At 40.2% G+C, this 21,266-nt stretch overlaps 3 protein-coding genes across 3 annotated transcripts; all 3 read left to right on the top strand.

The window, feature by feature from the left end:
• Positions 1-3,434: 3,434 nt before the first annotated feature.
• Positions 3,435-4,717, top strand: LOC114449488 (C-type lectin domain family 4 member M-like). Its single transcript, XM_028427242.1, has 5 exons — positions 3,435-3,456; positions 3,686-3,877; positions 4,007-4,149; positions 4,219-4,313; positions 4,576-4,717. Exons 1-5 carry the CDS (start codon positions 3,435-3,437, stop codon positions 4,715-4,717), a joined length of 594 nt encoding a protein of 197 aa, XP_028283043.1.
• Positions 4,718-6,260: 1,543 nt separating this feature from the next.
• On the top strand, positions 6,261-8,534 carry LOC114442603 (C-type lectin domain family 4 member M-like). The gene is made up of 7 exons (XM_028416313.1): positions 6,261-6,382; positions 6,644-6,733; positions 6,941-7,021; positions 7,251-7,334; positions 7,410-7,552; positions 7,629-7,729; positions 7,990-8,534. Exons 1-7 carry the CDS (start codon positions 6,340-6,342, stop codon positions 8,114-8,116), a joined length of 669 nt encoding a protein of 222 aa, XP_028272114.1. The 5' UTR covers positions 6,261-6,339; the 3' UTR covers positions 8,117-8,534.
• A 4,435-nt stretch (positions 8,535-12,969) lies between these two features.
• LOC114449566 (hepatic lectin-like) lies at positions 12,970-15,810 on the top strand. Its single transcript, XM_028427372.1, has 8 exons — positions 12,970-13,142; positions 13,825-13,914; positions 14,408-14,482; positions 14,550-14,618; positions 14,725-14,781; positions 15,117-15,259; positions 15,331-15,431; positions 15,669-15,810. Exons 1-8 carry the CDS (start codon positions 13,013-13,015, stop codon positions 15,808-15,810), a joined length of 807 nt encoding a protein of 268 aa, XP_028283173.1. The 5' UTR covers positions 12,970-13,012.
• The last annotated feature ends 5,456 nt before the right edge of the window (positions 15,811-21,266 follow it).

Below are 21,266 nucleotides of genomic sequence, written 5' to 3' on the forward strand. Positions count from 1 at the left end.
CCAGGCAACAAGAAACTCTTTCTGATTGGTCGATGGGTCGCTAATTCCAGACAGATAAATGAGCACACAGTAGTCTGGCTTTGACTAGTTTTTAGGACAGGTTATATATGAACTTCTGTCATATAGACATATAGACATAGTGATTTAAGTAGGCCCGCCTGTCATGGTCGGCCTCTCTTTCTCTCCTGTCTCCTGTCTTTCTCTGCATATTTCAGCTGTATTGTTTTTCCCAGCTGGAAATGCTGGAGTATTCGCCTACACCACATAAACATACATATAGGGCTGGGCGATATTACTTAAAATCAATATCACGATTAATTGAAGCTTTTTCCGCGATTAACGATTAATGAACGATTATTACTTTTTTTGGGGGGGGGGTAGTTAAATATGCTCAACGTCAGCAACGTCAGCGTTAAACTTGTTACACACTCCACTAGAACAGAGAAATCTATTGGTGGTTCTGAGGTGGTAAGAACAAAAACAAACGTCGTTTCGGCCCGGACTTTTCATAATTTACGAGAAACGTGTGTGCAGAGTCCTCCCGCTGCAGCACACACAGGATTTGACATTACACTGCTGAACGGCAGAAGCAGCAGTTTAGGCGAACATGTTTAGTGGGGGGTTTTGCATGTTTCCTAAATATCTCCGCTTCAAACGTTCACCTAAACTGCTGCTTCTGCCGACATTCAGCAGCGGAACGTCTTCAGAACCTGTATGCGTGTGTGTACGCATGATATGCGCTATACGTATGAGGACTACACACGTTTCTCGTGAAGTATGATAACTTTGTTATTGTTCTTGCCACCTCTGGAACACAAACAGATTTCTCTGTTCTCTGGATATGTAACGAGCTCTAAAAAGCATTTTAATTTTATTTTTACAGCAAGGGGACATCACAGAAAAGTAATAACCAAAGTAATTGTCACGAGGAAAATGACGTCGGTCGGAGGGTCTAAATGTCGGTTTTGATATATTTTCGGTTAATTGCCCAGCCCTACATACATACACCTTACTCTTACTCTCCACTGGGTCTATTCTACCTTCCCTCTCCCTCTCTTTGCTGCTGTTCCCTTCCTGCTCTCCCAGGTATGCAACAGCCAAACCAAATATCTTCACCACAAAGCTTTACATCCCTGTTTGCTTGCACAACGCACTTCACTCTGAGCAAACTCAGTTATGTGACACATAAGCATGTTTCATTACCTCCACCACTCAGTGTGTGAGTCTCTGCTTTGAGAGAGCCTGACCCTTGTGAGGGCCGGCAAAGCACAATAACAGGCTGTCAGACCGTCGCATTTGGGATGTCGCCTTGATATACAACTCCAATGCACAAACAGGGCACAGCAGGTCTCCCGTGGCTCCAGTAAGTCCCCTCACAAAGCGGGCCAGCTGGAGAGGTTGGGCAGCAGTTGCCACTGCTGAAGCCACTTTTGGAAGGAATGCAGCATCAGGCCACAAGGTTACGCCTGAGCCATCAGCGTTCCATCTACAGCAGGAATCGTGAACAGACAAGGCCTGAAGTTCACCCACCTGTTTACCTGATGCCATGGCCAGCAAGAATGCCGTCTTGAATGACAGCAATCAGAGGGGTGCGTCAGACAACGGTTCAAAGGGCTGAGCCCGCAGGGAGTCCAGGACCATGGACAGGTCCCTCGTCGGAGCAACTGGGCACTCAGGTGGGTGGAGCTGTCTGGCACCCTTGAGAAATAGAGAGACAGTTTTGTTGCTCCCGACAGTAGAACCAGCTATCCCTTCATGCCAGCAGGAAATAGCGGCAACATATACCTTAAGCGTAGATGGAGACCGCCCTCGCTCGAGAGGGTCCTGTAAGAATTTCAGGACAGCAGAGAGCGGGCAACGTACTGCGTCCTGCCCCTTGTCACAACACCAGTTGTCCAAGACTCTCCATTTCCTAGTGTACAGCCTCCGGGTAGACAGGGCACGGGCATTAGTTATTGTCCTTCCTATCTCCCCCCCATACTCTGAGATGTCGTACCGGGCCCTGCGGCGGCCAAGCCCAGAGCTGAGGGCGCCTGGGGTCAGGGTGCAGCAGCCGGCCACCCAGCTGGGAAAGGAGATCCCTCCTGGCGGGGAGGCGCATTGGAGAGCTGCAGCAGAGCCTGTGCAGCAACAGAAACCATGTCCTGGCTGGCCAGAAGGGGGCCACCAGGATCAGCCTGTGACCCTCCTGTAGAACTCTCAGAAGTGTCGCAAATATCATGGGAAAGGGGGGAAACACATACAGCAGGGTGTTGGGCCAGTCGTGCGCCAGCACGTCCTGGCCTAAGGGGCTGGTGTCGTCGGCCAGTGAGAACCGGAGGGGACAGTGTGTCGTGTCCCTCGAGGCAATAAGGTCCACCTCCGCTCTGCCGAAAGCCTGCCATAGGTGTTCCACCACCTCCGTATGGAGTCTCCACTCTCCAGGCAGGGGGCGCTGGCCGCTCTAAAGCTGGCGAGATGAGGGGCCGTCCACGTCAACAGCCGCTGGGTCAGCCGCATCAGCCCTGTAGACCTGGTGCTCCCCAGATGATTTATGTGATAAACCACCGCTGTGCTGTCGGAACCTGAATTCCGACAGCACAGCTGAAGGTGCGGAAGGAAAGATTCCAGGGCCAGACACACTGCCGTCAGCTCGAGGACGTTGATGTGCTCCCTGGAGTGTTGTGGCGACCATGAACCCTGCGCTGCTCATCCCTGCCATGTCGCACCCCAACCTACGTTGGATGCGTCGGTGTGCACCACCTCTCTCCGGAACGGTAGAGAGCCCAGTGGAACCCCGTTATATAAGACCTGTCCCTCCATGCGGGCAAGGACTCCAGACACTGAGGCGACACAAGCAGTCTCCTATGCCTGTGAATGGGGAGACGGAGATCTAGGTGTTGACTGTTAAACCACATCTGCATGGGCTGCAAGGAGAGCTGTCCCAGAGGGACTACTACGGATGCGGCCGTCAGTTTGCCCAGGAGGCAGAGATAAAGCAGCAGGGGGCCACCCTGAAACATGGGTAGCATGTGTGAGGCACTGAGCTGTGATGGTTAAGATTAAGGTAAGAGGTGTGTGTACATTCTTCTTCCTTAATAGTAGTCAGCGTTTATCATCTTTTTATCATTTTTTCATCCTATCTTTTTTTCAGAAAAGACACGTTAAAAGGAAACTGTTGGAGGAAGTGTGTTTTGCTGTCAGAAGCAAAGCAGACGGACGGACTAGTACAAGATATTCTCACTTGTATATATATAAAAATGGCTGCATATGAAGAAGAAACAGGTGTAACTCTGGAGCTCCCTGGTGTTTCAAGCAGACATGCTGCCTCAAGGAATTACACTGATGAAAACTTAACTGACGATGTTCAAGTGGTCGCACCAGGAGCTAGAAAGCTCCATACATGGGTTGCTCTGAGCTTTGGACTGCTGTGTATTGTACAAGCCACTGTCAACATGTCTTTCCGTCTGGTTCTTTGTGAGTATTTTCCAGTAATGTATCCTTGTGCCTCCTGGTCTGCCTGCTGTTATAAATGTATTTATATAAAACACACACATACAGACACAAATGCACTATAGCCTCGAGGTAGAGCACCAAATCATAACATGTATTCAGGAATCTTCACACATAAATTAACAGATTTATTCCTGTAATGATGATTTACTGTATTTATTCTCACTGTATGTATGTATTCATTCTCCTGCAGTCTCAGACAGCTCTGCTGCCATTAAAAACCTGACTGAAGAAAGAGACACTTTGCAGAGAAAGCTGGATGTCTGTGGTGAGCAACACACTGCAGTCTCAGACAGATATGCTGCAAAGACAGCAGATCTTGAGGCCGCCATTAAAAACCTGACTGAAGAAAGAGACACTTTGCAGAGAAGGCTGTATGTCTGTGGTGAGCAACACACTGCAACTTAAAATGTTGTAGCTGATGATCATCATTGTAGTTGTATTAGGAGTAACGTATTTTAGTGGTCAGAAAAATATTGTGTTTTAAAGGTTTTGTGTGTTTTATCTTTAACAGAGAACCGTCTTCAACAAGGATGGGTGCTTTTCCAGAACAGATATTATTACATTTCATCTGACACAAAATCCTGGCACGACAGTAAAGCTGACTGTGTGCAGAAAGGTACAGACCTGGTGATCATCAACAGCAAAGAGGAGCAGGTGAGTCTGAGTCAAATCTGTCTGTGACAGACATGAAGGAGATTTATGATTGTTTTCTTTGTTGACAAGAACTTTCTGAGAAAATTCCAAAAGCGAGTGTGGATCGGACTGAAAGAGACAGAGGGAGTATGGAAATGGGTGGACGGGACTCAGCTGTCCAAAAGGTACATTCATTCATTTTCTTTTCATCCTGAAGGTGTCCTGGAACAGCATAAATGTTCTCAGACTTTAGACAGGAAACCTCAAAGCCCAGTTAAATCGATCTGCTCTGTATTTATCAAAAAGACGCTGCTTATACTCTGACAAGAAGAATCTGACCATGTTTAATTTTCATTTTGGACTGAAGTTCACTTTATTTACATGTGACCACCCTTCAACTCTGTTATTATGTTTTCTTTGAAACATTTTTTTTTGGTTTGTTTTCAGTTTCTGGATGCCTGGGGAGCCCAACAACTATGAAGACAAAGATGAAGACTGTGGAGAAATAAGGTACTATGACCAGGAAGACGGCTGGAATGACGAGCCATGTGACACGCAACACAATTGGATCTGTGAACAGGCTCCATAACTCACTATATTAAGACCCTAGAAGTATCTATCAGATGGTGCAGGGACAGTAGCTCATTATCAGGCACACACACAAGAGGAAGTCCTTCTGGAAGAAAGTTATTATTTAGTGATTATAAATTGTTTTGTGTTAATCAGCAGATTGTTTTATTTTATTCCATCCACAACAACAACTTACACAAAGAAAAAGAATTTTGATGATGTATATAATTATAACAATAAACAATTCATCATAAAACCAAAACCTTTCAGCTTGTAGGCCATTGTCGATCCTTGATTTTTGGGCCTGTCATGGTGTTTGAAAAGTTCTCTTATTTTGAAAACTAATTGCAGGCTTATGTTATTCTGAAAGTGAAATAAATGCTTATTATTGAAGGAACTGTGTGTGTGTGTCTGTGTACTGTGTGTGGTGAGATCGTTCACATGTAAAGAGCATAAGAGCCTAATGCACTGCTAAACTCTAAATGGCCTTTTATTGTGGGCAGTTTAAGGTACACCTGTGCACTAATCATGATGTCAGATCAGCATCTTGATGTGGCACACCTGTGAGGTGGGATGGATTATCTCAGCAAAGCAGAAGTGCTCACTATCACACATTTAGACAGATTTGTGAACAATGTTTGAGAGGAATGGTAATATTGTGTATCTGGAATGAAGTTTAGATCTTCAAGTCCATCTCATGAAACATGGGAGCAAAAACAAAAGTGTTGCGTTTATATTTTTGTTGAGTGTATATATATATATAGGACATATCTTACAGGACATATCTAGGACATATCATACATTTAGGACATAATTTAACAGAAATAAGATAATTGTCAGTGCAGAACGGTTTGTTTGTGTCATATGAACCTACTCAGCCCCTGAGGACATACTGGCCATTAAAAGGTTTCAGTTTCATACAGGAAAAACCTGGAACAAGCTCCTGTATGATGCTGAACAGGCCCCGACTCTGACCATACTAAGTTAAAATTTCACAAAACCTACACTGCTCCGTAATCTAATCCCTCTAATTCTCTGTATTTCTGTGTCTTCTTAATTATGTCTTTTAATCCACCATTTAATGTAAACAGTTATCAGTGATATTAGTATTTTAGTGATGCTACGCAAATAAAACATGGAAGGAAGCCGACAGCTTTTCACGAGAACTTTCTTGTAAAAAAACCTCAATATAAATACATGTGGTCAATGATGTAATTGATGAGGCTATGTTGATAAATAGCTCGTGCGTATACAGCAGATCATCATACAAGTTGTTGTTGAATGATTTCATCCACAGCTGCACTCTGCTTAGGGCAGACTATCAGAGGGACTCAGGGGGTCAGCATGCTAACCTCAGTCACTGCAAAATGACACATACAAGTCTGAGATATGCATCACCTCTTTATGCAAATTACTTACTAAGAAACAGTTGGTCATGATTAAAGGAAAATGTTTTTTTCATGTTTGTACATCAGAGTTTTTTTCCTGTCTGTGGTTAAACTGTGAAAAAACACAGCACAGATAGAAAAAACTGTGGTTATATTTCCGAGTGCAGAAGAGAAGTGTTGATTCAGATCAAGCATCAAAACCAGAAAACATCAGCTCTTCATTACACGATGAATTATTATAGAAGAATTTGAAATGAGGATGGAGCGTAGAAACATACCAGTTGCTTCCACAAGACGTAAGTGACTTTAAAGTTAAAAATCATGTTTTAATTTTTGTCTTTATTTCTGTTGCTGAGCTGGCAACATTAAAAAAAGAAAAATGTGTGGTTGACATGTTGCTGAGCGATGAATATCAGCCGTTGTTTTCACACAGTCAGATATGTGTGTACGATATAAAGGTCATTTATTACATGCATATATTGAAACATTCTTAAAGTCTCTATTTGCAAAGAATTGGTGCCTAAAAAATAATGAATAATGTGAATTTCTGCCCACAGTCAGAAAAATCTACAGGCCGGTTATTGTCAGCTTTGGGCTGCTGTTTCTCCTACAGGTGGTCATCATTGTCCTGCGTCTGACTATCATCTGTGAGTTGCATTGTTTTTGATGTTTGTTTGTTTCTTCTCTATCTCTTTTTAAAAATCTTTTATAAAACTACAGACATGAACTACAGGTGAAGATAAACCTTTCAGTTTTTTCATACCCATTTAGCACTTGTTAAATAATTTAATAGCTCAAACTGAAGGCAGGCAGCTCTCACCACAGTGCGCTCACCACAGTGCGTTTCTCTGCAGTCTGTCCTGAGACAGATCCTGAGGCCACTGTTGGAAATTTGACAGAAGAAATGTTGAAGAGGAAGATGGAGCTCGTTCCTGGTATCCATTTTCTTTTTAGATTTTCCAATTTTTGCTTAATTTTTTTATTATTATTGATTATATATTATGACAATAAACAGCACTTACAATAAGTTATAGTACATTATATGTAGCTATAGAATAGCATATATCATACAGTATTACAGAGTAAAAGGGTTTGTTATTGGTATCTTTTTACATTTGTTCTTTTTCAGTATATTTAATGTATATTCGTCGTTTGCTCTCTCAGACAGTTTTGATTCACCAACGCCGGGGTTTGAGGCCACCATTAAAACACCGACTGATGAAAGAGAGACATTGACAAGTATTGACAGTGGGTATGATGCTGTGATATAACTCAATTTTCAGAAAATTCGTTTTTAAATGTCATTGTTGTTTTCCTGGACAGAATACTATTCAAAAAAAGGATGGGTGTTTTTCCAGAACAGTATCTATTACATTTCTTCTACTAAAAAATCCTGGCAAGCGAGCAGAGAGGACTGTCTGCTGAAAGGTGGAGACCTGGTGATCGTCGACAACAAAGAAGAGCAGGTGTGTGTGAGAGTTAAAACTGTGATGGTTAAACACAAGGTCCTGTTTATTATTGTGTATTATTGTTTCTCACAAGGACTTTATAAGACAATTTGAAATGGTCACATGGATCGGATTGACTGACACAAAGACAGAAGGGATATGGAAATGGGTGGATGGGACTTTGCTGAACACAAGGTAATGTCTGTAATGTATTGCGGTAATGCTACAGCCATGTGTAATAATAATAATGTACAATAATGACAATGGTCATATTTGTAAATCCTACAACAATAAATGGTTATAAAAACAACACAAATGAGATAATACGTTCATTTCAAATGTGTGATTAAGGAAAAATAAATCAAGGAAAATATCATTTTGTATTCTAGCCTACAAGTGTCCTTGCCACTGAGCATCTTTCTTTGTGTTTTCTCATTTTTATTTTTTTTGTCCAGCTATTGGAAAATCAGCTCTGGAATCACAGATGATGGCAATGGCGAAAATGAAAAGAAAAACAGCTGGGATGGTGAAGGGTGTGGGAACAACAACTTTTGGATCTGTGAAAAGACGATGGCTGTGTAATTCAGAATGATGTATGCAGGAGAATGAGCTCATTATTACTGTAAACAGTGTTAGTTTTGACTATATGTGAAGTTAAGAGACAATTGAGACAGTGGTGAGGTTATACTGTATATTTTCCCAAATACACAGGGCACATGGTCAAGTGGATATAACCAAGTACACAAACACCAGGAAAGAATAACAAATATCGTGCTGTTTTTGATGTTCGTAGGTTTGTGTCATTGCAGATGTTTCCTGTCACTGAGCTGGGCCTCACAACTTTTACCACATTAATCATATGTGTCCTTTGACAACCTCAGAGAGAACTGCTGTCTCTGGTGATGTGCTATGTGGCATTGATAAAATGGCATGCAGTTTTGCAGCATTGAGGTGTTGATAACTTCAGTTTTTATAAAGTGAGTAACTTTCTTAGACCATCGAGGACTAGAAAATGTTGATCTTCCATGTTGAACTACAGTTTAATTCTGGCAGTAATCATGATAATACTACATACATATTGATTCTAAGTGACAGACTGAAAGCTTTTTGTTGTGTGTTCCTCCAGGACTGATCGTGATGACTTTATCCTTCAATCTCTGTGGTGTGCTGTGATAGTGTGTGCTGTGTATTTAATAATGATACATTAAGGTTGGATATAAGCTGTTTTTCTCTATACAGTTTTACAAATAAGATATACAACTTTAGTTTTGCTGTAGTAATCATTTTCTTTGTTTAATCAAATATATGCGCATGCATGATGTGTTTATTTACTCAGTTCTGGAATCAGTCAGTCATTTCATCTTAAACTAAACAGGATATGGTAAATGAGATATACAAAGCTCTGTTTAGGATAAAAACTTGAATATATCGGTTGTTTTGTTTGGGTTCCAGCACATCAGGTTGTTATGGGTAATGAAAGAGCAGACAAACTAGCAAAGGTAGCACTTAAATTGGATAATGTCATGGTGACAGCATTTAGTAAACTAGAAGCAAAATCTATAATTAAAAGGTATCTGCTGAAAGAATATCAAAAGCAGTGAGATGAGGAAGTAACAGGAAGACATGTATACTCAATTCAAAGGGAAGTGGGCACAATGAGACCAGCAGGGGGCAGTACGAGAGACGAAAGAAGCATTACAATACTTGGACACACTGGATTAAACAAAATATTGAAACTAATAGGTAAACATACATCAGGACAACATGGATCATGTACAGAAAACTTTAGTCCAATCAGAAATGAGAGCAATGTTCTTAAACTCCAGTTCTTGTGGGCATCTTGTAGAAAAATTGTATTTGTTCGATTTGATCGTTTATGAAATTAGACTGGTTGTTTAATCCTAATCCAGTTTAGTTTATAAACTTTATTTTGAAATGTTTACATCGTTCCCACACAATCATAATATGTAAAACCAATGTAATTTTCTTCTTTCTCTCAAGTAATAATTTCTTGTTAAACTAACTTATTTCAATCATGTTGATTCAATGTATTAAAACCTCAAAATGTTATTGTGTAATTTTTAAAGGATTTCATCATGTCCAGGGAACCCAATTCTTAACTGTAATTTAAACTTGAATTTAAATGCAGCCATTATTTAAAGGCATTAGGTAACTTTATAGTATTTTCATTACTTTCTATGGATTTAAAGAGAATTGTTGCAGCTCAAAACCCTGAAAACGTGAACTCAGTGAGTTGTTGGATCAAATAACTGTAATTATGTCCAATGTAGTTAACATTTTTGTGCTACTTGTTAAAGCAACACAGGAAGTCCCGTCACCGGTGTACTATCCGCACACACACACCGGTTAATTCATACAATTTACCGTCATAACGCCGGTGTGTCGGATTCAAAGGGAGTTACCGCAGAAAGACGCCGTTTAAATAGTGTTCACCTGAGGGAGGGACGTTGCGTCACACAGAAGACGGCTTCCGCCGTCAGGAAAATGTTTTAACTGTTTATTTCTGTGTCTATTTGTTCATGACAAATGTTATCATGTGTCTGGTGAGCGGACTGTCATTGTTTGTGTTGAACAATCTGTTTATATCCTCTGTAATGGTTTACTATTTCATTTGCCCAGTGGGAGGGGGCTAAGGGTATATACAAGATGCCACCGGTGAGGAGAGAGTTTGTTCCAGTGGAGTTGGGAGCAGAGTAGACTCGTGCGTTTACGGTCTGAGACGGAGTCAGAACCAATTTGTAAAAGAGTCAGGGTTGGGGTGAAACCCAACAGAGTTACATTGAGGGTAACTATTGTACAGAGACCATTTTTTTAGTCTGTGTTTTCTTTTCCTGTTAATCCAGTGGACAGATCCCTGAGAAAGAACTGTTTATTTATTGTTTCTAAACATCGGTATCATTTTTTATTTACTCGCTTTGTTTTTACATTTGCACTATTTTTGTTTATTTTTTTGTAAATACATTTTGAATCACCACAACATACGACTGCGCCTGAGTGTGTTGGGGAAAACTGACCCCACCTATGGCCTCAGAACGAGGTGAACCACGTCACACAAACCAATTAAGTAAATGCAACACAACACGGTTGAGTAAATCGCACAATCACCAATCTGATACCTATGCCTGTCATGGCTGTGTGACATGCAGAGTTCTTCTTTGATGTTGTACACTCAAAAAAAAAGTGAACTTGGTAACTCGTTGGATCAAACTTAACATATCTAGACAACCTAACAGCCCTCCTCACTGATGGTGCAAATTAATGACTCTCATAACTAACTGATGAGCAACTGAGCTTTAACAAGTATACATTTTAAAGCCAAACACAAAAATTAATTTGCACACAATTACAGTGAGTTCACCGAGTTCACTTTTTTCAGTGTTTTGAACTTCAACAATTCTCTTTAAATTCATAGAATGTAATGAAAATACTATAAAGTTACCTAATACCTTTAAATATGGCTGCATTTAAAATCAAGTTTGAGTTACAGTTAAGAATTGGGTTCCCTGGACATAATGAAATCCTTGAAAAATTACCCAATAAAATGAGTTTACATTTCGAAGTTTTAATACATTGAATCAACATGATTCTTTTAAACAATCTAACATGATTGAAATAAGTTAGTTTAGCAAGATATTATTAATTTAAAGAAAGAAGAAGTACGTTGGTTTTACATGTTATGATTGTGTGGGACCGATGTACATATTTCAATCAAGTAAATTCAAAGAATCCTTTTTTCAATGTACTCACACAAGGGGGAGGCATTACACACAGATGAGACCTGTGGAGGAGACAGATGCAGACATGTCAAAGTTTTAGTGGAAGTGACTTAACACTCCATTTGTGTTTGTGTGCTCCTGTACAGCTATGTTTGTGAAGACCGGTTTGAGTTTTAGACTATTGAAGTGAGGACATTTTGGCCAGTTTCAAATTGTTATGTGAGAGTTGACTTGATTTGAGGGTTAAGGGTAGAATTAGGTTAAGGTCAAAGTTAGAGTGAGGCACTAAGCTGTGATGGTTAAAATTAGGGGAAGAGGTGTGTGTACATTCTTCTTCCTTGCCCCCAAATCATTAGTCAGTGTTTAACACCAGAAAAGACATGTTAAAAGGAAACTGTTGGAGGAAGTGTGTTTTGCTGTCAGAAGTAAAGCAGACTGACGGACTAGTACAAGATAGTCTCACTTAAAAATGTAAAAATGGCTGCTTATGAAGAAGAAACAGGTGTCACTCTGGAGCTCCCTGGTGTTTCAGGCAGACATGCTGCCTCAAGGAATTACACTGATGAAGACTTAACTGATGATGTTCAAGTGGCTGCACCAGGTGAGACAGATATTTTATCATGTATGTTTCTTTTAACCATGAAAATATGAAAATGAACTACTGCATGTCACTCATATGCCTCAACAGCTAGAAAGCTCCATACATGGGTTGCTCTGAGCTTTGGACTGCTGTGTATTGTACAAGCTGCTGTCAACATTTCCCTCCGTCTGGTTCTTTGTGAGTATTTTCCAGTAATGTATCCTTGTGCCTCCTGGTCTGCCTGCTGTTATAAATGTATTTATATAAAACACACACATACAGACACAAATGCACTATAGCCTCGAGGTAGAGCACCAAATCATAACATGTATTCAGGAATCTTCACACAATAATTTATAACAGATTTATTCCTGTAATGATGATTTACTGTATTTATTCTCACTGTATGTATGTATTCATTCACCTGCAGTCTCAGACAGCTCTGCTGCCATTAAAAACCTGACTGAAGAAAGAGACACTTTGCAGAGAAGGCTGGATGTCTGTGGTGAGCAACACACTGCAACTTAAAATGTTGTAGCTGATGATCATCATTGTAGTTGTATTAGGAGTAACGTACGTATTTTAGTGGTCAGAAAAAGAGTTTTTTTTTAGTTTTAAAGGTTTTGTGTGTTTTATCTTTCAGATTCAGTTTTTTTTAGGACAATCTATAGGAAAGTCTGTGTGGTAAAGTTAATCATTTCTGTTGTAGAGGAGCTGAAGGTGGAGGAGAACCATCAGGCGAGGCAGTGGCGGTTTTGGGCACAGACAGATCGGGTTAAGATCATTAAACAACACAGAAGTTTTGGGGCCAAACTGGACAGACAGCAGAGCTGCAGGCAGAGAGACAGAGGACTGTGGTCTGATACTGGACTGAGAGTTTGATGCCGCGTGCTGTGTTTTTATAAGATAAACTGACAGACCACTACAGGTAAATATCATCAAGTTTCGGATTTCAAAAATATGTCCAGCCCCTTCTCACCGTGAAAACAACCAGCCCTTTGTAAATTAACACTTGTGTATGTTATGCTAATGTATGTTACATCATTAAAATGAGGAAGTGTCAAGAGAGAGAGAGAAAGAGTTTGAAGAAGAGGAAAGAGAGCACAGTACCTACAAGACAGCTCTCTTAACAACATTATTTGCACTTGTAGTGTCAAAAATATGGAAATGATTTTTCATGTGGAGGACCCTGAAAATTCTGCAGTGTATGAAAATGTCTCTGCTGCACGCAGTAATCCTGCTCCAAAGAAGCGCCAAGGTGAAGAAAGTACAGCGACTCCTGCTTCAACCGGTGAGAGCAAATTCTTCTATTTCAACAATAAGTTTGAGGTTTAAATCAAATCAAAGACGATGCTGTGCTCTAATACAAACTTTTAGGTAATGAACAAATCTGAATTTCACTGCTGGTAGGGCAAACAAAAAAATGGAAGAATAAAACAGTTTGATGTTTGATGAGCTGTCTGTGACCGAACACTCACAGTGAAACTGTAGGGTAGGAGATTTTATTGTGATGCACTTTTTGTTAAATTAGTGTAACTTCTCTTTACAATCCGATAGCAACCGATTAGTTCAGCAGTTTTGCATTAAAACGAAGAATATTAATCATCTGTGAAAGCTATAAAACGCTAAAAACATCAGCCAATCCTCCGGGACGACCCTGCGCGGAGTATTGGCTGGTTGTCACTCTCTTCCTGCTCTGCGTGCACCAGAGAGCAGCTCGACTTCAGGTAATGTGCGTCCATGTGATTGGGAGGCGTGGCTTCGGGGTGAGCTCCGAGAGAAATGGGCGTGTGTTTACTTTTAAAATCTGGCTGACTCTCACTGAGTTTTCAAAATCTTCTACCCTACCTTTAATAACTACATTTACAGTCACAGATGTAATTATGGTCACATAAGTCATCAGGAAATCAATGTTTTAATTTGCTCTGGCATGTTGCTGAAATTGTGTGACTGTGTGTTCACTCTGTAAACAGGAGTGAAAGTGTACAAGGTGATCAGTGTGATCGTTGGAATCATCTGTATCCTGCTTGTTGTGTACATCGTTGTGCAGCATCTTGGTCTCAGTAAGTCACCTGTTACTGATTTACACTTCAAATGTGCATTTCTGAAGAATAACAAGTAATGACAGCTGGTTTCTACTGTAGTGTCAGCTAGGGTTCGGCGGTATACTGTTTCTCATTTCAAGTTGCAGAGACATCGCACATGTTTAATTTTAATTCAGCTGCTGTAGCCTACACTTCATGGCAGGTATAATGCATTGTAAACTGCCTGAAACATGTCAAGCGATCTTTTTCAGTTAATATAGATTTTATTGAGGCTTTTTAAAAACGCATATAGTGAACTGACTGTTTTTTTAATTATTTCACATATAAGTGGATTGCATTTTTTATTGACAATATTAAAAATGATACCGTTGCTACCTGTGTGCCCCGCCGGTATACCTTAATACCGTCCCACCCTAGTGTCAGCAGAATTCTGTGGCTGAAGAGAGAGATGAGTGCAAGAAGGTCAAGTTTAGTTAAGAATGATCTGTATGGAAGTAAAACTCTTTTACAGATGATAATGGTTCCACAAGAGACACTTTAAAAAATCTGACTGAAGAGAGAGATGACCTGAGGAGAACCCTGCTTGGTGAGATTACACAAACACTCGACAGTTTTTGTTGGTAAATGAATTCATTATGGAAATCCTGTCTTAGTTGTTGAGGCCGCTAATAAAAACCTGACTGGACAGAGGGATGAGCTGATGCAGAAAATGAACGACTTTGGTAAGTGTGACAAATAATCACTGGTCGGATTTAACCGGGCACTGCTCATTTATAGATGTCACACATAGCACATTAGTATATCATTACAAACTAACATCAATGTTAGATTCACAGCGCCGTTCTCTGACTGAAGAGAGAGATGACCTGAGGAGAACCCTGCTTGGTAAGATTACACAAACATTCAACAGTTTTTGTTGGTAAATGAATTCATTATGGAAATCCTGTCTTAGTTGTTGAGGCCGCTAATAAAAACCTGACTGGACAGAGGGATGAGCTGATGCAGAAAATGAACAACTTTGTGTGACAAATAATCACTGGTCGGATTTAACAGGGCACTGCTCATTTATAGATGTCACATGTAGCACATTGGTATATCATTACAAACTAACATCAACAACCGTAGTTGTATTAGGAGTCATATTTTAGTGGTCAGAAAAAGAGGTTACCTGCAAGACTTTTTTTTAAGTTTGAAGATTTAGTGTATTTTATCTTTAACAGAGGTCCGTCGTCAACAAGGATGGGTGCTTTTCCAGAACAGATTTTATTACATTTCCTCTGACACAAAATCCTGGCAAGACAGTAAAGCTGACTGTGTGCAGAAAGGTGCCGACCTGGTGATCATCAACAGCAAAGAGGAGCAGGTGAGTCTGAGAGTCAAATCTGTCTGTGACAGACATGAAGGAGATTTATGATTGTTTTCTTTGTTGACAAGAACTTTCTGAGAAAATTCAAAAAGCGAGTGTGGATCGGACTGACTGACAAAGAGACAGAGGGAGTATGGAAATGGGTGGACAGGACACAGCTGTCCAAAAGGTACATTCATTCATTTCTTTTCATCCTGAAGGTGTCCTGGAACAGCTCAAATGCTCTCAGACTTTAGACAGGAAACCTCAAAGCCCAGCTGTATTTATCAAAAAGACGCTGCTTATACTCTGAGTAAAGAATTTGACAATGTTTAATTTTGGACTGAAGTTCACTTTATTTACATGTGACCACCCTTCAATTCTGTTATTATGTTTTTGTTGAAATATTTTTCTGGTTTGTTTTCAGTTTCTGGATACCTGGGGAGCCCAACAACTTTGAAGGCAAAGATGAAGACTGTGGAGAAATAAGGTACTACGACCAGGAAGACAGCTGGAATGATGCTCCATGTGACATGCAAATCAATTGGATCTGTGAACAGGCTCCATAATTCACTATATTAGGACCCTAGAAGTATCTCTCAGATGGTGCAGGGACAGTAGCTCATTATCAGGCACACACACACAAGAGGACGTCCTTCTGGAAGAAAGTTATTATTATTATTTAGTGATTATAAATTGCTTTGTGTTCATCAGCAGATTGTTTTATTTTACTCCATCTACAACAAGAACTTACACAAAGAAGAATCATTTTAATGATGTATATAATTATAACAATAAACAATTCATCGTACAACCAAAACCTTTCAGCTTGTCGCTCCTTGTTTTTTGGGCCTGTCATGGTGTTTGAAAAGTTCTCTTATTTTGAAAACTAATTACAGGCCTTTATGTTATTCTGAAAGTGCAATAAATGCTTATTATTGAAGGAAATGTGTGTGTGTGTGTGTGTGTGTGTGTGTCAGCTAGGCGAGATGAAGTGATTGAGCTGTTCACAAACAAAGAATAATATTCAGTTAATACTCACACATACACATGTGTACACTTGTATTGCTTTGAGGACTGAACTACAGAGAGCACGGGAGCCTAATGCACTGCTAAACTCCCCAGCTAAAGAGAGATGATTTAAACAGGAAGCTGAATAATTGTGGCGAGTGTGTAACACAGCTGTTATATACTAATAACTATAAAATCTGAAATCCACACTTCTCCTTCTTTGTATCTTTACAGTGAACTTTAAATTATACGAAACAAAAGATTAATTTCCACGTTTACATGACTGTCAAATGCCTCCTGTCATGTTACCATGTAAAAAATGAATATGGAAATCTATTACCCAGAAGCTGAAGCCTGCTCCAATGTGTCTAAATGTCAACACAAGACCTAGAGAGACTCACCCACACATTTATTTATGGCAAATTATTACTGTAACAGCACCAAGGCTGCAATCAGGGACTAGGACACCCAGGGCTTCTGCTGTTTGAGGACTTGTACCCATAATAATCCCACTACCAACCTGAGGCCCAGGGAGAGAGCACTCTCCCATAGCGCAGATTCATCAATTCATGTTTTGATAAGTAAAAGGAAAAGAAAGCCCCGTCATCCAAGAAATCTACATATCAAATTTAAAATCTATTCAATGTCAGCCACAGTCTGTCCCCGAACATAAACAGGATACGGGTTTTAATACATTAAATTTAGCTCTCTTAAATGTTAGGTCTTTGGCAGGCAAATCATTCTTAATTAATGATTTTATTCAAAAGCACCATCTGGATTTTATGTTTTTAACTGAAACTTGGTTGGGGCAAGACAATAGTGCAGCAGTTCTTACTGAGTCTACTCCTCCTAACTTTGGTTTCATGAGTGAAGCAAGATTGCACAAGAAAGGTGGAGGAGTCACCATCTTGTTTAATGACTGCCTCCAGTGCAAAAAGGTATCCTATGGAAAGTTTGACTCTTTTGAATATGTTGCTCTTCAGCTAAAATCCTCCTGTCAAGCAACCTTTGCAGTTATTTACAAAACCCTGAAATACAATGCAAAGTTCTTTGATGAGTTTGCCAAACTATTGTCTATTATGTGCATTGACTTTGATTGTGTTGTCTTAGGCTTTTGTACCATGACCAACCCTGCCCACAGCTCCTGTTGATGACCTTGTAAACAGTTTAAGTTCCAAAGTTATGACTGTTATTGATTCAATTGCCAGGAAGTCAGGAAGTCAGGAAGGAAAAAGTCACCTTGGAGAAATGCCACACTGGTTAAAGATCAAAAAAGAGTCTGCAGACAGGCAGAACGCAGATGGAGAAAAACTAAACTCCAGGTTCATTATAACATTTACAAAGAGAGCCTACATAACTACAACCAGGAACTAAAAAATGCAAGACAATCCTATTTTTCAGAAATCATCGATAGGAACAGCAACAATGCTCGCACATTGTTCTCTGTTATAGACAGACTAACAAACCCAGGAGTATCAGTCCCACCTGAACTGCTGTCTAAAAAAGTCATGCAATGACTTTGCATCTTTTTTCACAGATAAAGTGTTAAAAATAAACAGTCTGTAGCTCTAGCTCTGGCAAAACCATAATGTCACTTGTGCCTTCTCATTCACCTGTTAAGCTGGCACATTTTAACCTTCTAGATAATACAGCACTGACAGAAACTGTTAAACAGTTAAAACCCACAACATGCTCACTTGACAATCTGCCTACACATTTTCTTAAAAAAGTTTTAGCCACATATTGTCAGATGTGTTGCAGATAGTTTCTCTTCAGTCAGGGCAGTTTCCCCAGGCCCTGAAAACTGCAGTAATCAAACCTCTGCTCAAAAAATCAAATCTGGATGCTTCAGCAATAAATAACTACAGGCCAATATCTAACCTTCCTTTTCTGGGAAAGGTCATTGAAAAGGCTGTTTTTCAACAAATTCATGCATTTTTGGTGCAAAACAATCTTTTTAATGAATTTCAGTCTGGATTTCAAGCACACCACAGCACTGAGACTGCACTTATTAAGGTCTTAAATGACATACATCAGAATAATGATGCATCCAAAGTCTCCGTCTTAGTACTGCTGGACCTTAGTGCTGCATTCGATACAGTTGATCACAACATACTGCTCGACAGGCTGGAGCAGTGGGTGGGATTCACTGCCACTGTGTTAAACTGGTTAAAATCTTACTTACATGATAGGGACTACTTTGTGTCAATTGGTAACTATGAGTCTCCTCAAGGGTCCATTCTCGGACCACTTCTGTTCAACATCTACATGCTGCCCCTAGCTCAGATCATAGAACAGCACAACATCTCCTACCACACCTATGCAGACGACACACAGCTTTATATATCAGTGTCATCACATGACTACAGTCCCTTACACTCACTAAGTAAGTGTACTCAACAAATCAATGAGTGGATGAGCCAGAACTTTCTCCAGCTCAATGCTGACAAAACAGAGATGATTGTTTTTGGCCCCAAAAATGAAAGAGCTAAGATCAGTTTTAACACCCATGTAAAAGCCATTACTAAGTCTGCCTATTACCACCTGAAAAACATTGCTAGTATCAAGGGCTTTCTGTCCAAACAAGACACAGAAAAACAGCTGCTAGCTGCTGCTAGAGTTCTGAGTAATACCAGGAAAATGTACCACATCATACCGGTCCTCAAATCACTGCACTGGCTTCCTATGAGTCAAAGGATACATTTCAAAACTTTACTCCTGGTCTACAAAGCGCTGAATGGTCTTGGACCAAAATACATCCTGGACTTATTGGTTCCCTTTGAACCATCCAGATGCTTGAGATGATCAGGGACAGGCCAACTGTGTGTACCCAGGGTCAGAACCAAACAGAGTGAAGCAGGATTCAGTTATTCTGCCCCTCATCTGTGGAACAGCCTTCCTGAACACCTGAGGTCTGCTCAGACAGTCACTTTATTTAAGTCAGGCCTGAAAACACATTTGTTTACTACAGCGTTCTCCTAATTACTTGACTGCACTCTTCTCATTTAATCATCCGGATTTTATTTGATGTTTTTATGATATTTTTCCTTTCCTTCTTAATTTAATGTTTTAAAATGTTTTTATTCTGTGATTTCATCTAATATAAAGCACTCTGAATTGCCTTGTGTATGAATGGTGCTATATAAATAAAGCTTGCCTTGCCTTGCCTTGCCTCGCCTCGCCTCGCCTTTAATGGTGTATGTTCAGAATGCAGCTGCTCAGGTCCTGCCCTGCCTGTCTCTCAGAGAACTACTTGTGTACAAAACTCCAAACTGTTTGTTTGTGTCATATGAACCTACTCAGCCCCTGAGGACAAACTGGTCATCCTAAAGGTTTAAGTTTCATACAGGAAAAACCTAGAACAAGCTCCTGTATGATGCTGAACAGGCCCCGACTCTGACCATACTAAGTCAAAATTTCACAAAACCTACACTGCTCTGAAATCTAATCCCTCTAATTCTCTGTATTTCGGTGTCTTTAATTATGCCTTTGAAACCACCATTTAATGTAAACAGTTATCAGTGAATTTAGTATTTTAGTGATGCTACACAAATAAAACATGGAAGGAAGCCGACAGCTTTTCATGAGAACTTTCCTGCGAAATATAAAAAAGTCAATATAAATATATGTGGTCAATAATGTAGCCTAATTAATTAGGATGTGTTGATAAATGACTCGTGTGTATACAGAAGATGACAAGTTGTTGTTGAATGATTTCATTACAGTTTTTTCAATCGCTAACAAGCACTTAGCCATTCTATAGATATTTTTTCTAAACTCTTAACACAGACACACACCGACAGAACACAATCGGCCAAAGGGTTTATTTTATCCTCAAAAACACATTTTGTTAAATATACACTAACTCTTTGTTTCAAAATACAATACATCTTTCAATAACACACTTACTTCACCAATCCCAGGTGTATCAGAGGCGATGCACCTGGGATAAAGCTGCTTGCTATGACAGATCCATGCTTGCCATTCTTCAACTGCAGTGTCCCTGCAGGCAGCATCCATGGCATCAAGGAGTGACATCTGGTCATGTGGCTGATGGTCAAAAACTTTCCACCTCCATGAAGAAAAAAAACTCCTCTATGGGAATGAGAAAAGGTGAATAGGGTGGATGGACCAGTCTTGGGTGGACTTCAAACCATGTTGAGATGGCTTGAGAGTGAAGGAAAGCCACAGGCGATGACAAAGATCCTCATGTTCTCTCCCTCCTGATTGTTAGGATTCTGTGTTTCTTGATTTGTTTTCTGTTTAGTTTTCATTCCTGCCCTGAGTCTGTGATCTGTGTGTTTGAAGTTGTCTTGTGTTTCCTGTTTTATTTTGAAAGTCCATGTTTCCCCTTGTGTTCCTGTGTGTTTTACTTCCTTGTGTTTCCCGCTTTTAGAATTGCCCCGCCCTGATGTGTCTCACCTGTGTCTTACCCTTCTGTATTTAAGTCCTGTGCTCCCGTTTGTTGTTGTTAGTCCGTCCGTTTATCCATGCCGTGTCCCTGTGTGTGTGTTGCCATCCTCCCTTTTGGATCTCCATTAGGTTTGGTTTGTTTTCTACTAGTTTGTTATTGTTGAATTAGTTAGTTGCTTTTTACTCCTTTGATTTGTACTTTGTGTTCTGGGATTTTATGTTTGACCTTTTCGGCTTTATTAAAAGCTCACTTTTAGTTCACCTCAGCCTTTGTGTCTGCATTTGGGTCCAAACTCCCCCATAACCCAACACTGATCCTGCTTTGGAACCAGGTGCTGGTGAAGGTCATTAAAAAAAGGCAAGAAGGCGCTCGGTATCGTACATCCAATCGGACATCTATGATGGATCACCCCAGTATTTCCAAGTCCTGCACACATTGTCATGTTTGCCCCTCTCTGTCCTGGCACTTATAATAGCTCCACTCTGCTGGCTTAGGGCAGATTATTAGAGGGACTCAGTGGGTCAGCATGCTAACCTCAGTAACTGCAAAATGACACATGAGGTATGCATCACCTCTTTATGTGAATTACTTAGTAAGGAA

This window comes from Parambassis ranga, chromosome 1, assembly GCF_900634625.1.
Source record: "Parambassis ranga chromosome 1, fParRan2.1, whole genome shotgun sequence".
Taxonomy (NCBI): domain Eukaryota; kingdom Metazoa; phylum Chordata; class Actinopteri; family Ambassidae; genus Parambassis; species Parambassis ranga.

What these genes read in the sequence shown, in the direction of transcription:
- LOC114449488 (XM_028427242.1), top strand. Translation starts at nt 3,435, where the DNA reads ATGTCTTTCCGTCTGGTTCTTT. An exon ending in GAGAAGGCTGTATGTCTGTG is followed by an intron (nt 3,878 to 4,006) that starts GTGAGCAACACA and finishes TATCTTTAACAG; the next exon opens with AGAACCGTCTTCAACAAGGA. An exon ending in TCAACAGCAAAGAGGAGCAG is followed by an intron (nt 4,150 to 4,218) that starts GTGAGTCTGAGT and finishes TTTGTTGACAAG; the next exon opens with AACTTTCTGAGAAAATTCCA.
- LOC114442603 (XM_028416313.1), top strand. Translation starts at nt 6,340, where the DNA reads ATGAGGATGGAGCGTAGAAACATACCAGTTGCTTCCACAAGAC. An exon ending in ACCAGTTGCTTCCACAAGAC is followed by an intron (nt 6,383 to 6,643) that starts GTAAGTGACTTT and finishes TTCTGCCCACAG; the next exon opens with TCAGAAAAATCTACAGGCCG. An exon ending in GAAGATGGAGCTCGTTCCTG is followed by an intron (nt 7,022 to 7,250) that starts GTATCCATTTTC and finishes TTGCTCTCTCAG; the next exon opens with ACAGTTTTGATTCACCAACG.
- LOC114449566 (XM_028427372.1), top strand. Translation starts at nt 13,013, where the DNA reads ATGGAAATGATTTTTCATGTGGAGGACCCTGAAAATTCTGCAGTGTAT. An exon ending in TGTGCAGCATCTTGGTCTCA is followed by an intron (nt 13,915 to 14,407) that starts GTAAGTCACCTG and finishes ACTCTTTTACAG; the next exon opens with ATGATAATGGTTCCACAAGA. An exon ending in CCTGAGGAGAACCCTGCTTG is followed by an intron (nt 14,782 to 15,116) that starts GTAAGATTACAC and finishes TATCTTTAACAG; the next exon opens with AGGTCCGTCGTCAACAAGGA.